The sequence below is a fragment of the Nesoenas mayeri genome (genome assembly GCF_963082525.1).
Source record: "Nesoenas mayeri genome assembly, chromosome: 6".
Classification (NCBI taxonomy): Eukaryota; Metazoa; Chordata; class Aves; order Columbiformes; family Columbidae; genus Nesoenas; species Nesoenas mayeri.
The window spans coordinates 33,342,246-33,357,186 of NC_137545.1; the positions used below are offsets into that span (position 1 = coordinate 33,342,246).

The 14,941-nt window shown below is 44.0% G+C and overlaps 1 protein-coding gene across 4 annotated transcripts in view; it reads left to right on the forward strand.

Moving 5' to 3' along the window:
• Window positions 1-7,237: 7,237 nt before the first annotated feature.
• The window catches only part of KALRN (kalirin RhoGEF kinase), a gene marked incomplete at both ends in the record, with an annotated part of 504,008 nt that continues 496,304 nt past the window's right edge, over window positions 7,238-14,941 (forward strand). For all 4 annotated transcript variants that reach the window (XM_080346391.1, XM_080346393.1, XM_080346392.1 and 1 more), the window contains one exon: window positions 7,238-7,310. In XM_080346391.1, the coding sequence (XP_080202517.1) occupies window positions 7,238-7,310 (73 nt within the window). The remainder of the gene's footprint in view (window positions 7,311-14,941) is intronic.

Consider the following 14,941-nt stretch of genomic DNA (forward strand, 5'->3'; position numbering starts at 1 on the left):
CCTTGACTAGCTACTAGTCTTTGTTTGCAGTCACACGTGTTTCTCTTGTGCTCCTGGTATCCCAACACCGTCCTTCTTTCACGCTTACCTGCAGCAAGAAATACTGGGAGGAAGCTGGAGTTACTCTCCATCCTTGTGAACCTCTGTTTATAGGCAGCAGAGAAAGGAGACCTGCTAGTGGGTGGAAAAGTCGAAAGGACAATAAATGCAGGAGAACATCTGGAAACTTTCCAGCCATAGCTGTAAGCCAGGCTGAAAAGATATCTGGGGTAAGTGGCAGAAGAGATCTGCTTAGCAAGACTCTTAAAGCTCTCTGGAGAGAAGTAGTTACTGGAAAGCAGGGAGATGCTGAATACCTGACCTCTGCTCCTGGTGTCAGGAGGAGTTATGGCTGCCCCTGAGATCTAGTGGAACAAATGGCTCTGTGTTCCTGCAGGAGGGGGGTGAAAACTCAAACTGAACAATCCCAGTCCATCAGATGTGGCCTCGGTAATTTATTGGTTGCTCCCTTCAGTAATGTTAATCCTGTTTTCAAAAAAACCACAAAATCCAAACCACCACAAAAACACAACTGAGGGGCATCTTGTGACAGTTCCTCATGTGATGTTCTGCAGATAAGAATTATCCAAATTTGTTACGAGTGATACTATGATGTTCACTTATAAATAAAACAAAATTTATTTCATTAACCTTATTAATTTGGGTAATTTGGGAAAAGACATTCCAGTTACTGGAGTCTGGTATGAGCATTACAATGTACATTTTCAGTGTTATAGATATTGCAAACCATTGAACAGGATAAACAGCTGCCAGGTATAGGGTCTGTAAAGATTGCTGGCAGGATTTATGAGGCCTGTGTAGTGTAGTTTGTAGTAAGGAGGTCCAGGGGACCTTGAAAGGTTGTTGAAGATGATACCACCTGATTCAATAGGAATACATGCATCATTTGATGTCTTAAGGATGTTTTCAGTGTGTTAGGTGATTAATTTTAGGTTTACTAGGGCTTCTTAGGAGAATCCAAAGCCTAAATACTTTAACAAATTTAGAGATTGAATAATTTAGTATTCTAACTTTTTATAATAAAAAAAAAATGCACTGAGCTCATATTGGTTTTGTTTTTTGCATACAGCACCATGACTTTTATCCCAGGAAGAAACTTCTTTCTCACACTAATTCATACTGGTGAAATAGAAAACAGGTTAGTATTTATGTCCAGCCATGTGTGAAATTAGTATCCTACAAGTGCACTGAAATGAATGGTTGTGGTAATAAAGTCGTAGTCACTGTTTAATTTCAATGCATGCTTCACCTTAAAATTGGTTTTCTGAATAGCTACTATGTACATTTACATTCTTCCCAAAACTCTTCAATATTTAATACTTCCTTCTTCTGGCCTAGTTCTGTAACTATTTCTGCACTGAGCAGAACTTTCTTGGGAGGTTGCATGGAGTTTAGTAGCTCCTGGTAAATAAATACTGCTCAGGATTGCTAAGAATCTGGCACAACTGTAGAATCAGGATTAAATGTTTGCAGGAAACTTAGTTAGAATAAAATGTTCCAGCTTAACGGTGCTTAAGACTGATGTTCTTTAGGTACATAAAAGTACAGTGTAGACTTGGCCAACACAAGCTTCTATCTTCTACCCTGCTGTAGCAAATGGAGCTGGCTAAGGGATACTACCTTTGTGATTTTTTGTTAGTTTGTTTGGTTTTGTTTGTGGGGTTTTTTTTGTTTGTGTGTGGGTTTTTTTGTTGTTTTAGTTTTTTTCTTTTTCTGTTTTCATCAGTTAACAGAATCTGTGATCCATTAGCACTTGCAACTTATTTAACAAATGAATCCAAATAGTTACCGGGAAGAAAAAGACTTTCAGTCACTATTGACTCTTTCCAAGTTCATATCTGTAAACTTAGAGAAATGCCTGTATCTTTTTCCTAGATGCATCAATTATTTTGCTTGCTGCTAATTCTGCTTAAGCTTCTGTGGCCAGAGTGGCAAATGCAGTTCTGTATCTTACGGAAGAGGCACATTTGTCTGCTGATGCTAGCAAACCTTTGCATGGCCACAGTGATAAAACTATGTTTTTAAAGACTGTCTTGCTATTTGTTATCACTTTCTTCTGCATGGGGTGGTGTTTCTGAAAGAGGAGTGATTATTGCTCAGCTTTCTGTCCGAGTTTGGGGAAACTGGAACAAAAGTTGACTCTGGAAGCAGGAGATTAGATGGTGACTGAGGAGACAGTCCCACTTCAGCTTTGATCCAGATGGGGAGGATAACAACAGGAGGGATGATGCTGAGACAAGAGCTGTGGCATGGGATTAGAGCTTGCTCTATGCCTGCCCATACAGCTGTTCCATATCTGAGTGAAGTGTAGGGCTACCCTACATGTGTAAATATATATATGGGTGCTGTAAAGCCAAATATAGTGTGCATGCTCCATCTAGTAAGCATAGAAATAATCTTTGGTACTTGAATGGGTGTTTGAGTCTAAGCATATGAACCATGCCTTCTACCTCCACCATGCTGCCCCAGAGGTTCCTCTGCACCCCGTCTTTCTGGGGAATTGCAGAATTTCCCTTGCAGCATTCCTTATAGCCTAAAATATGAATGGCAACTTCTACCTTCCTGTGCCTGGTCAAATTTAAGAGCATAGTAATTTCAGCCCTGACACCTAGACATAGGTCTGAACAGGTGTCTGGGTGTGAGAAATTCTTCTCACATACCCCAGAATGTAGCTGCAAATAACTTTTTAAGAAGGCAGCCTTAGGTGTTTTTAAGATGTATGTTTTCCTGCTCTGCTGTTCAGGTTTTCTCTTTGATCCTACCTATTAACACTCTCTATTTAAATGTTGCTGTGACACTGAAAGGGAGGGACTTTCTGCACAAATAACAGTCTCTGCAGCACCTTGCAGACCGCGGCTTGGCTGCTGAGCCTGGTGGGATGGTTTTTCTCCCTGTCCCTTTTTGAATGAGAACCCTTGGTGCGTATACTGTGTTTTGCAGCACTCGACTCCTGATCCTTTATGCAGGACACCCACATTGCATGTGCTCTCTTGGAGTGCTGTACTGTTTCCAGCAGTGCAGCTCTCCTAGAGCCTTCAGATACATCTCTCCTGTCTTGGATCTGCTGTCTTGGAAAGATGAATTTTACTGATTTCTTGCTCAAATTCTTCTCCCTCCCCCTATCCTATAGTTTGCAAGCTCATGAGATTTAGCTAAAAAATGTTTCATCTCAGATGCCATCTATTGCCATCACATAGGAAAACGTGACTGTATCAGAGGCCTTAAATCAAAAGCCTGTGTGACAGTTTCTGATCTTTGAGCAGCTTTAGGGGCTGTCACAAATAAAAACATTCATACCTAGTTGAACTAAGTTGTTTGGTATGGATTGAGGTATTTGTCAAGCAGAGCCATGCAAAAGATTAAAGCAGCGTCTGTCAGTGAAACTCATGTATTTTGACTTATGTAATTTTACAGGTTGGGTTTTTTTTATTTCATGTTTTATATTGCAAGGAATCTGTAGATGCCTTCAGCATTATATCTAAAAAGTGAATTATACATTGCAGAAAGTATTTCATTCTATATTTAACAGCTCTTCTTTGAACAACAAAAACTGTAAACTGGTTGCCGAGACTTGGGCTGAAGTCATGGTGGTTTGTAGTTGTTAATGATATTTTACAGTGACAGCCCTGTTTTGCTTGCAATGTTAATAAAAATAGTAGCTTGCTTAATGTCTGGGGTTTCACTAAAATTTGGTGGTATCTGAATGTGGTACTCGCTGTCCTGCGTTGCCATGGTGTGTGCATGAAGGAGACGCATGCAGATTGCGACAGCAGGACTGGTGCTTCAATGATAATGCCATGAAAACAGTGAATATTGTGTTTGGGGCTTCCCTGGCCTGTGGAGCTGCAGGCACAGAAGAAAAACTTGCTGTGCCTTGCATAGCAGAGATGGGCAACAAAAATGCATGGCTAAATCTTGGTATACTTTAATGAAAATGGGTTTAAAAAACCAAAACCCGAACCAAACCAACAAAACAAACAACTTTATTCTTTAAAAAGTGGAAAATCCCATTTTATTCAAAGTATGAGAGACCTGGAACCATTCTTATTCTAATGAAATTGTTCTTTGAAGAAAAAAATAGTTTGTTTTCAGAAGATAACAGTGTTTTATACAGTTAAATATACGTTCCTTAACTGGTTTAATCATTAACCAAGAATCCATGTAGGTATCAGAAAGGCAGGTCAGTTAAATGAACTGCTGTGCCTCCCTCAGCATTTTCCAATGTGTTTGATTGGAGGTTATACAGACAAAGATGCCTTCTGTAGCCTATATGATTTCTACAACTGATGCTGTAGGCCACACCTGCAGGGTTCATAATGACAAGGGAATATAAATTTGTCTGTATTTGACAACATTATTTCCCTTTGGATGATGCTAAACCTTCTCTGCTTATGGGTAACTCCTGTTTAGCTTCTAAGGATGCTCCTACAGGAGGAATGTTTTGACTCTAAACACCACTAGATTGTACCAAATCCCGAGTGGATTCAAGTGCTTCACAAGGAAGCCACATTCTTCCCAGCTACCAGGGTTTTAGCCCACACTCACAATTCAATCTCTATGTAAAAGTCTGGGGGACAATGAGGGTTAAGCACGGAATCTAGGCTGTGGGTAGTGAATATTCAGAGATCTTGAGATGGGATTTAAGATGATGCAGCTTGCTTGAGCTCGGAAGACTGAAGGCTTTTCTGCATGGTGGTGTGATGTGGAAGAAGGGGTGAAAGGTCACTGAAGAAAGACTGGTGCTCAAAAGACTGATTGTATTCAGGTGCTTGTGCTGTGGTAACATCCTGCTGCAGGTGTTCTTGGGGCAGCGGTAGTCCTGGCATCCTGGTTGTGCTAAAGAGGTGAGCTCAGAGGCAGTGCACAGGTCTGCAATGAGCTTTGGCAGCCTTGACATAGCTTTTGTGTTGATGATGTTTGCGGGTAGTTGTGAAATGACCCTTTTAATCCATAGGCATAAAAAGGTAAGTGGGTTCAGTAAAAACAGCTGGTGTTAGGCTTGGGAAGTGGGCAGTTGATCAGAATGGAAGGGAAAAAGTCAACCAAAGGGAAACTCAATTCTGGATAGGTCTCTATAGGTTGTTTGCTCTGATTTCCACAGTCTTCAGACATGACATATGATTTACTTCTCAGTTCTGTTTCAATTCCAGTAGTAAACAGGAAAGTCAGAGAAAATGTGACTGACATCTCTGTGCTCAGCCTGCCTGGTCAGTGCTGTTTTGACAATTAAGTTTCTGCAAAGAAAGCTTCAGCCGTTTTATCAAGTGCAATATATGTAGTCAGTGAGCATATATCCAAATCCAGCCTTCCTCTACACTCTCTTGAGAAAAGATCAGATGGAGGAAACCTGTGTTCTTATCTAAAATATTCTGGCTTAAACAGAAAAGGTTCTGCCAGGCTCAGCTACTAACCTACTTGATAGACTGAGATCTGATCCAGTGTCTCAGCTGGCTCTGAGATTTCTGCTATTCAGAGTATTTTCTTTCTTGAGATGCACAAAACTGATACTTAGCTCTTTGAAACTGTTCAAGTGGGTCCCTCTGTGCTGACCAGGTTCCTGGAGATGCTTTGTCCAAATCTATAGCTGAGTTCCTCCTATGCACCTATAGAGTCCCTTAAACAGCAGAGTTTTTCAGTGGCAAAGCAGTGGTGATTGGACATTACCCCTACAGGATAATGACACTGAGGGCACTGGGACATGCTAGCTAAAAGACTCTTGTTCTTGTAAGTGGGAGATGTGATTTTGCATCAAGGATGGGTTATCCAAAGGTAATACAGCCAGAGGGGTGATTCTTCCAACAGTTGCTTTTTCTTTCTCATGGTACAGGTAGCAAAGAAAAACACCTGTGAGGTGTGATAGTAACACTCCTGTTTCACAATGGTGTTTTGAATAGGTAGAAGAGCAATATTTCTCCTTGAGCAGGCTGCTAGTTTTAGTGCTGTTACGCAATTGTAGAAAAATGAGGAGCTGGTGAGACTTCAAACAGGTGAACAGGAGAAGAAAGGAAAGTGCCCAAATGGCAAACATCTGTCTTTTTATCTATCTCTACCTGTCTGTGCTTGAAATCTTGATCAGCTGGGCTCAGCTAATAATATTTAACACAGCTGCTAACAAAATACAAGCAAGTATTCATTGCGGCACTCCTTTTGAGATGACAATTATTGTCCCAAATCACAAATATTGGAGCTACAGCAGAGAAAAAGGAATAATTTACCTAGTTGGATCGATGTCTGAGCTGGGACCAGGATCTTGGCTTTTCAAACTCCTTTTTTTTGGCTCCCTAGTCATCTAGAACTGTAAAAAAATGAAATATGAAGGCATACCTGCAACAACATGCAGTTTCACTGATCGTTTCCAAAGCAATCGTGCCCCACAGCCAATGAACAAAAAAAAGAACACCCCACCAACCTCAAAACAAAGAAATGTTTTTCCCTGTAACCACACCGGTGTTCACTTTCTCTCCCCGAGTACCTGCCCAGCTGAGAGCCGTGGTTAGTCATCAGAGGGGAGACATGGCAGCGGTGCACACCGGTGATGCACATCAATACGGAGCGCACAGGGGTAGGAAATAAAAGCATCCACCCCTCAACTGGGACGCCTTTGCCTGCACCTGTGCCTGCCCTACCCTGCTGGCAGCAGCTCGGCCCTCGCCCGGGGCGCGCTGCTGCGCGGGGCGGCCGCGCCCGCGGAGGGGCTGCCCCGGCGGCGGGGGGCGAGCAGCCTCCCCAGCGGCGCCCGGCCTGGCCCAGGAAGTGCCGGTAGGGAAGCCGGCGGGGGCGGCTGGCGGGGGCCGGGCTGGGCTTGGCTTGGCTGCGCTGTCAGCGCGGCGAGGGGCAGCGGCAGCGGGGGGGAGAGGAGCGGAGCAGAGCAGGTCGGAACAATAGCGGGTGGAGGGGAGGGGGCCGGCGGCGGCGGGGCTCGGCACCGGCACCCCGCCCTGGGCCGCGCCGCCCAGCGCAGCCCGGGGGCAGCGCAGCCCAGCCCCGGGGCAGCCGCCCCGCAGGCACCGCGGAAGGGATGATCCGGGCGGCGCTCGGCTGGACTCACTGCTAAACGCGCCTCCATCCCTCCCTCTCTCCTGTTCTCCCTCCCTCTTTCTCTCTCTCTCGGCTCTCCTCCTCCCTAACTCACTGGATATTACCAGCCGCCGGGCTCGTCGCTGCTTCTCCCCCAGCCATGAATCCCACCGAAGGGGCGGCGGAGGAAGGCGCTGTCCCCGACTCCGAGGTGGATGCTTTCTTCCGAACAGGTAGGGGAGCCGCGGGGAAGGGGCTGGGGCAGCGCCGGGCCCTGCCTCCGCCGCGGGATGCGGGGCTGGCGGCGGCGACGCGGGCACCGCCGGCAGTGAAGAGAAGGGGAACGGAGGGGGGTCCTTGCCTGCCTCCTCGCTTTGTCCGCCGCAGCCCCTCGGCTCGTCCGTGCCCCGGTCACCCCTCCCGCCCCCGAAGGATGCTACCGCAGGGCTGCGCTCCCGCCACCTACCGCCTTGGGAAGGGACCGGCCGGGTCCCCGCCCCGGGCAGGCACAAAAGCCCCGCGGGGATGCTCGGGGAGAGCCGCCGCGTTGTCGTCCCCGCCGGAGGCTGGGCCCCGCCGGGTCCCCGCCCTGGCAGCGGCGGCTGTGGCCGCCGGGGTATCGGCCGGTATTTGGAAAGGGAGCCGGTTGGCTGTCCCGCTCCGCCCGGGCAAAGCGCCGGGCGCTACCCCAGCCGCCCTCGGATGGGTACGGCGGGCGGAGGCGCCGCGGGCAGCGCTCTCCGCAGCCCCGCTGCCGGCCGGGGGTGCTGACCGCGCGGGGATGGGCTCGCAAAGCATCTCCGGGCTGCGTGAGAGCCGCCTGTTTCGCTTTTCAGAGGATGCTGAAGTGCAGCAGAAGTGTAGCTGGACTATAGTAGAGCGTGGTGTGGGGCCTTCGCTAATGATGTAGTAGTTAATTAAATTCTCTGGACAACGGGTACGTGCTGGGGTCCACACTGCACTACCCATTTGTGAGGCAGTGTACGTGTGGGAGCCCTTGGCTCTGAAACATGGCTTTGCACAGGATCAGCATCTCAACTAAAACAACTGGTGGTCTGCCCTCCTTTCTCTCCATTCTCTCCCTGACAAAATCTTGAAGTATTATAGGCTTCTTGGTAGATTTTTAATTAAAAATTGTAAAGGATTAAATGCTTGTTTTGTAAGGGGATTGACCCTTTTAGGCTAGAACTGACACTTATTCACACAGCTGTTTGTCAAGACTTTGCTTTTCAGCTGGTTTCTTCCTTTTACCTGCTCATTAGCTGAACACAGTGCTTTGAGCTCCAGTTACAAAGAAACAATTATGCAATCACCAAAACTTTAAAGAAGTAAAATCTTGGAGGCCTGCAGCGGCTCCCTGTTATGGTAGACTGCACCCCATTTATGTGAAAACCCTTTGATCTGAAGGATAACTATAATAAGGTCTAGCTGTGTGTATCTTGTGATCCACAAGCCATTAAGCCATAGGATATTTGCCTGTTGATAGCCTACCTGGTTACAAGCTAATTTCCTAAGTCTCAACAATGACAGTTTTTGTGTTGTGGTTTTGGCTTTTCTTTTAGAAGAAGTAACCCACCAGTTTTCCTTTGAAAAGGAACCTGTTGATTAAGGTTCCCTCCACTTTATTTCTCTCTGTTCTCTTCTTCACCCAAAGCTGAATAATTTCCCTGTGACACTGCCTTCTTAACATAAGCATGTCAGCAAAATTACTTTGGAGAAAGTCAGCTCTGTTTAGCTTATATGAGAAAAGTAGTCCTAAATGTGGAAAAAGCTCAGGGAGCCACATGACTAGGCATTTCTCCCAGTCTGCCTCATTTACCTGAAATATCACCTGTAGATACGTGGAAACTGTTGTCACCTCTCCTATACATTTAACCTGGAAATTTCAGAAAGTCTCCTAACACTTCTGCTTATTGAAGAAACAAAATCAGAGGAACCTGGGCCTGGAAGAGGGATGCTTGGGCCTCATCTTTGCACTGATGCACGTATGTTTAGACAATCCCTGATGTTTGTTTCATCTACCTCAAGCTTCCTTGAATGAGATGGTAGAATACTTGTTTCTGTACTGTTATGTAGCATCTTGTGTCAAAAAAGATGACCTGGGCGGGGGGAAAGAAAACCCAGACCTGTTAGCAATTCATCTTGATTGTCAGCTGTTGCAATGGCCAGGCAACATCGAGGAAAAGCATGTGAGCAGGCACAACTCGTGTGGAATTGCACTGTTGGTTTCTGGTGTTGTCAGTGCACTGTTCACTGATGGGGTTTGTGTGCTGCTGTTGTACCTGTCTGAAGTTGGTTTTAATGGGTGGCAGAGAGAAGGGCTCGTGTGGTGCTTAGGAGAACAGCTTTAGACAGGATGCAACTGATTCTCCCACTCCTCTTTTGGGCTGTTGGTGGTGATCTTGCCTGAGTAAGGACTGTGTGATAGCTGCAGAGTTCTGCATTAACTTAGCATCATTTGTCCCTTGATGTCAGCCTTTTTTATTTTATTCCTTCTGTCCTGATTTGTATTCTGGATTTGTAAAGCATAACTCTTGTGGCTTACATGCCACCTTGTATTCACATAAAATAAAAAATGAATCTATGTTGTTTAAAGATTAGCTGCTCCAATAGCATAAACATACACTGAACTGCCTAAACTCTTCCTAAATTCATATCTACTACATGGAAATGCATGAACTCATTATTATCAGTTTAAAAAATGGAGTCTAAACTACTAATGTCTCACTCAGAGGCTTTTAGCAACCAGCTGGGCTTTGCACTCAAGCGGGAGGATCGACAGGCTGCTCTCTGGTACGGGTGGAGGAGGTTGGTGCTGGGGATGGCGCTGCACACAGAGCAGCTCCTTCAGCAGCACCCAGACACTCGAGGTGGCAGTCCCTTATCAGCCAGGACAGCTGAGAGAGAGATCTCTGAGCTGTATCTGGAAAGTAAAACTGAAGGAATTAACACAAGGTAATAAAAGAGGGTCTGTTCTTGTGCTTGCACTGATGAGAACTAGGAATGACTTTTAAGAAAAGGGTGGATTTAACACCTGCATGGTTGATGCTGGCAGTCAGTTAAACCTCCCTGGAGACAGGCAGGGTAGGGGCTATTCTAATTTTCACCATCAGATATGTGCAGAGAGTAATTCAATCTTCTTTTAGAGAATCACTCCCATGTAATTGGGATAAAAATTAACAGGCAGAGGGACTTTAAGGGCAGGAATGACTATTGCAGTCTCCAGCTCTGATTTCTGGGATAACACCAGCTGCTGAATTGAGGCAGTAATTTCTGTGTGATGTCTATCTTTTCTGTTTGAGCTCATGTTTGATTAAGAAACAAAATCTATGCCTATGTGTGCCTTATTAAGTTTCGTGTGTTTATTTTGGTGACAGATAAAATATGAGCAAGCTCTCTGTAAGTCTCAGTAGTCTATATTAAATGTGTACCAAGTCTTTAATATTGCATGGAACTAAATCCAAATAGTTGTTGTTTCAAACATAAAGTCACTTTGTAAAGTGTACAGATGATGGGTATCCCTTGGATACAGACACAGGGGGAATTCCTGCCTAAGCTGCAGGAATTTCTGCAGTGTGTTTTGGAAGCAAAGGTGAAACATAAGGAAATCCTTTACCAAAATTTTAAATATTTATAGAGGTCAGTGACAGAACAGTTTAGCAAACTACCAATTACTGGCAAGAGTAATCATCAATATTTCTTATCCACTAGCAGGTAGAGTTTTATTTTCTGATTTATTTTTTTGTGCACTTAAGTGTAACATCGATTATGTCTGATATGAAGATACTGACTTTGTCATCAATACTTCCTGTGAGTGAATTGAAAATTGATATTGTTCCATGTCCTTTTACTAGGATGAATTAATCTGTTTGCTTTCTTTCTGCCAGCCAGTTATGCTTCCAGCATTGTTCATTTGTGTATGAGTGACTGACAGATCTGCTACTAAATAACTTTAAAATGATTGGCAGGGGCCAGGCTGTTTGATCAATAGATGTGCTTGAAATGATGTCTGCAGAGAAGTGCTCCTTGAGGTTGATGGAATCAAGTGTCTTCTTGTAGAGCAGATAAATTGATTCAATCGAGATGTCGCTGGGGAAGAGGTGTTCAGATGATGCCTGGCTTTCTCACCTTGAGACTTCATAATTTATAAGGCCTGGTCTGGTAACATGTGCTGATAAAGAAGGCTCTGCTGTAGGAAAGACTGCCAGATTGTGTCTACTACTTGGAAAGCTCCTGTGTTTTTTAAGGTGATATTGTTAATTAAAATCCATGTTACTCTTTGGATGTTTTGACCTCTGACCCTGTCAGGAATATGACTTTTGTTCCTTTCATTCCTTATTGTCAAATGTGGGTGTTTTTTTTCATGTGATTGATTCCCTACATGTGGGGACTGAGATCCTCCCAAGTCTCTGTCACCAGGTGCTCCAGTGCATGGGGGAGGTCTTGTGGCTCTGCCCTGCTGTTGTCCCATCTCTTCCTCCTCAGGACTCTTGGAAGGAGCTCTGCTAGCCTGGGAATTGGCATGTAGACAGAAATGGGGCAGAACCTGCTGATTTGTGGCATCTTGTGACAAAAGGGAAGGATCTTTTGTCATCTGATCGTGGAAGGGAGCAATTTAAATTGGTGATTTATGTTCAAAAGAGTGTTTCTTTGCTATACTTCTTCCTTCCTCCTCACTCAGAAGTACATACAGGGCAACAGGGGTGACATCTGATAGTCATTTACCATGTATTTCTTCTTGATGAGATTGCATTGTGTTACAGCCCAGTAGGAAGATATTTATTCTATTTGATATGAATTCAATTAATGCTGAACAGAATGACTTCCAGAGGAAGAGGCATTTCACATCCAGCTTCTGTTCAGAACTGGTGTGTACTGAGGTTCACAATCCTTGGTTTGCAGGACAGGGTGCAATAGGGAATGTAAACTTATAGTACAGGCATTAGTAAAGTGCACAGGCAATGCAATGAGGCTTAATATGGTACCTGCAGAAGTTGTGTGTATGTGGGGGGAAAGCTGTTGCCTGTGCTGTGTTTTGGGGCTGAAACTGAAAGAAGAAAAGTGCTATCCCAAAGTCATCAAAGAGGAGCCCTGTATAGCCCTCCTAGTGCTTCTGTGGGGCATTTTGCACATGGCCTTAGATGGCAATGTATGTCTTGGGATGATGAGCTGTACAGATGCAAGTGAGCATCCAGCTTGGCTAGGCAAATGTAATTATTGCTGTTTTCCACCACCAACCTCCCATGGTGTATTTTACCAAGTCTCACAATAACAACCTGCTGGGGAAACTTGAGGTTTTAAAAATGGGAGCAGCTTTGATGGGTTTGGTGGGGATTTTTTTCTTGGTTTAATTTCCAAGCACACCCTTGTATTAAGAGCCTGCTGGGGGCTCCTCTGGCCAGACAGGTGCTCTGGGCCTCTTGAAGTCTGGGGGTGAAGTATTCTGTTGTTTCAGCTGCTGTGACCTTATGGTCCCTAGGAAGGTTGGTTATGGATGCGTAGCAGCTTTATTGCTCCGTGGTGACATGTATGGTACAGTACCCAGTAGTATTTTAAGTACTTCATAGTTATGTCAAAGAAAATACTTACAGAGTATTAGGCCTTATAAACCCATAGTACTGTGCATTTTATGGCTGGAACTTAAAGTCATGAAACAACTTAGAGGTATTCGTGGTTTTGTTTGATTTGGACTGGTGTCCTGCTTTTAACATTTCATTGGATAAACAACTCCTGTTTTACAGCTTCGCATGGCACAGGCACCCTGTCTTTAACTGAAGGGACTCTGCCACTTGGGGAATTTTGCCTAGTGAATCTAGCAAGAATAACAGTGAATGTTACAATACATGTGTTGCAAAGGAAAGCTGGATATGAAAAGAGAGGTCAAATATGATTAAATGGAGAACCTTAAAGTGTGGAGGGCTGTAAAATAAAGACATCATGATATTAAGATTTTTTTTTTTCCACTTGTTTTTGGGACAGTTTGTGTTGCTGTTGACTTCAGAGGAATTGTTTGGGAGTTTTCATGGATGTAACTGAAAACAGAACATGGCCCAGACCCCACAATGGCAGTTGTAAATCTAGGTTCAAGTCAGTCACCTGTGTGTGACTGCGGTGTGCTGAAATGGGATTTAGAGCATTTTGTGCTAAGAATAGAGTAGTATTTCAGCAAAATATTTAAGTTTCCATGTCGTATTTTGGATTTTGTTCAGAATAGGCCCAGTATTTGAATCTACAGCAATGACTTTCCTCTTTTGTAAGTTATTGCAGAAGTCGTTACATATGTGATTACTGTGGAATAACATTAGTTTCAGTGGCTTTTCATTGGTTTTATTTTGAACTGTTCAGAGAAGATTCAAAGTAGTATATTAAAATTATGTATGTTCAATGCTAGAGTGTGAAATACCATGTAAAATATTTATTGAATTATAACTAATTCCTGTTTCCTAATCAAGAGCTTAGGAAATAGATTTGTTTCTACTTCTATATATAAACATTTTATTTGATCGGTTTCATTAACTAGTGCCCATAATAAATTGTGGTTTCAGTTCTTTCTCCCTTTTCAATGTGTGTAGATTTGTTACTAAAATCTAGGAGTGTTTTCTGTTTCTTCCAAATTACACAATATAATGACTGAGAACATACAGGTACATAGGCCTAATTTGTCACACTCCCACGTAAAGGCAACAAATTGCCTTTAAAACTAAAAATGAGATTTCTCTTTTTTGTAACCTTAATTATATGAACCAGCATTTCAGTGTCACTGATGGAACAAAACTACCATAATTAGGCAGACTGTAGGTTTTAGCGTAAGGTCACATCATGCTTTGCTGAGAATAATAAGAGGAAATGATCTTCAATTTAACATCTCGGTGACTGGCAGACCAGCTGCTCTGGTCATTTCTGTTAGTGAAGTGGCCTTGGGAAAAAGGGTGAGTGTGTGTTGTTTGAGAGAAATGAAATTAACCTCATTGTGTAATTTGTACTCATGTGGACTTAGTGGAGTTTTTGGGGTTCTGATGTGTGTGTGTGTGTATGGAATAAGCTGTGCTGAATTGGCAGAAGACCTGCCTTGAAATAAAAAATAATTATTCCAAGGAAAGATTTGACTCCAAGATGTTACTCCTTTCTGGGCATTGTGAGCCTCTCTTTGCAAGGTGAGCGCTTGGTAAAACAGTGAAGGCAGGAGGTCAGGCATGCTCCAGAGCAGCTGGGATGTGAAGAGTGGTAGTTAGCCCAGGTTGGTTTATTACCTGACATTAGAGAATATATATATATATATAAATATAGTGAAAAAAAGCTTTGTAAAGGTTCCCTGGTAATATTGATGCTGCTGGCACGGTTCCTGACTCCTGGAGAGTGCCCTGGTGCTCCTGCTGTTTTAATGGCAACTGGCAGCCTACACTGGGAGCAGCATCATCAGCTGGAAACAATAGTGTCTGATTCTTGTTTGTCAGCCAGGACAAAACCCCGCTGCTGGGCTGTGGTGCAGGAGAGCCGGCTCCCTTTGTATGGCAGCACAGCCATGGCAGATGGCTAATTGGACATGATAAACCACGGGGGCAATGGGGGGGAAAAAGGAGATCTGCAGGGATTATCGGCTTGTATCCCCCATGTTAGGCAAAAAAAAAACATTTTAAAGATGTTATTAACTTTAGCTCTTTGCCATGAATATATCCTTCAATAACGAAGGAGAGAGATGCTCTAACTAAAGTCTTTCCTTAGCTGATGTGAAGTCCACTGTATTAGCTGGGAGCAAATCATATTACTGTATGGGAAGGTAGGCAAATGCATGGCCCCCAGAGATGCTGGCATGGCACTTAGGAAAATTAGCAGTGCATATTTTTCACCAGTCTTGTAAGTGAAC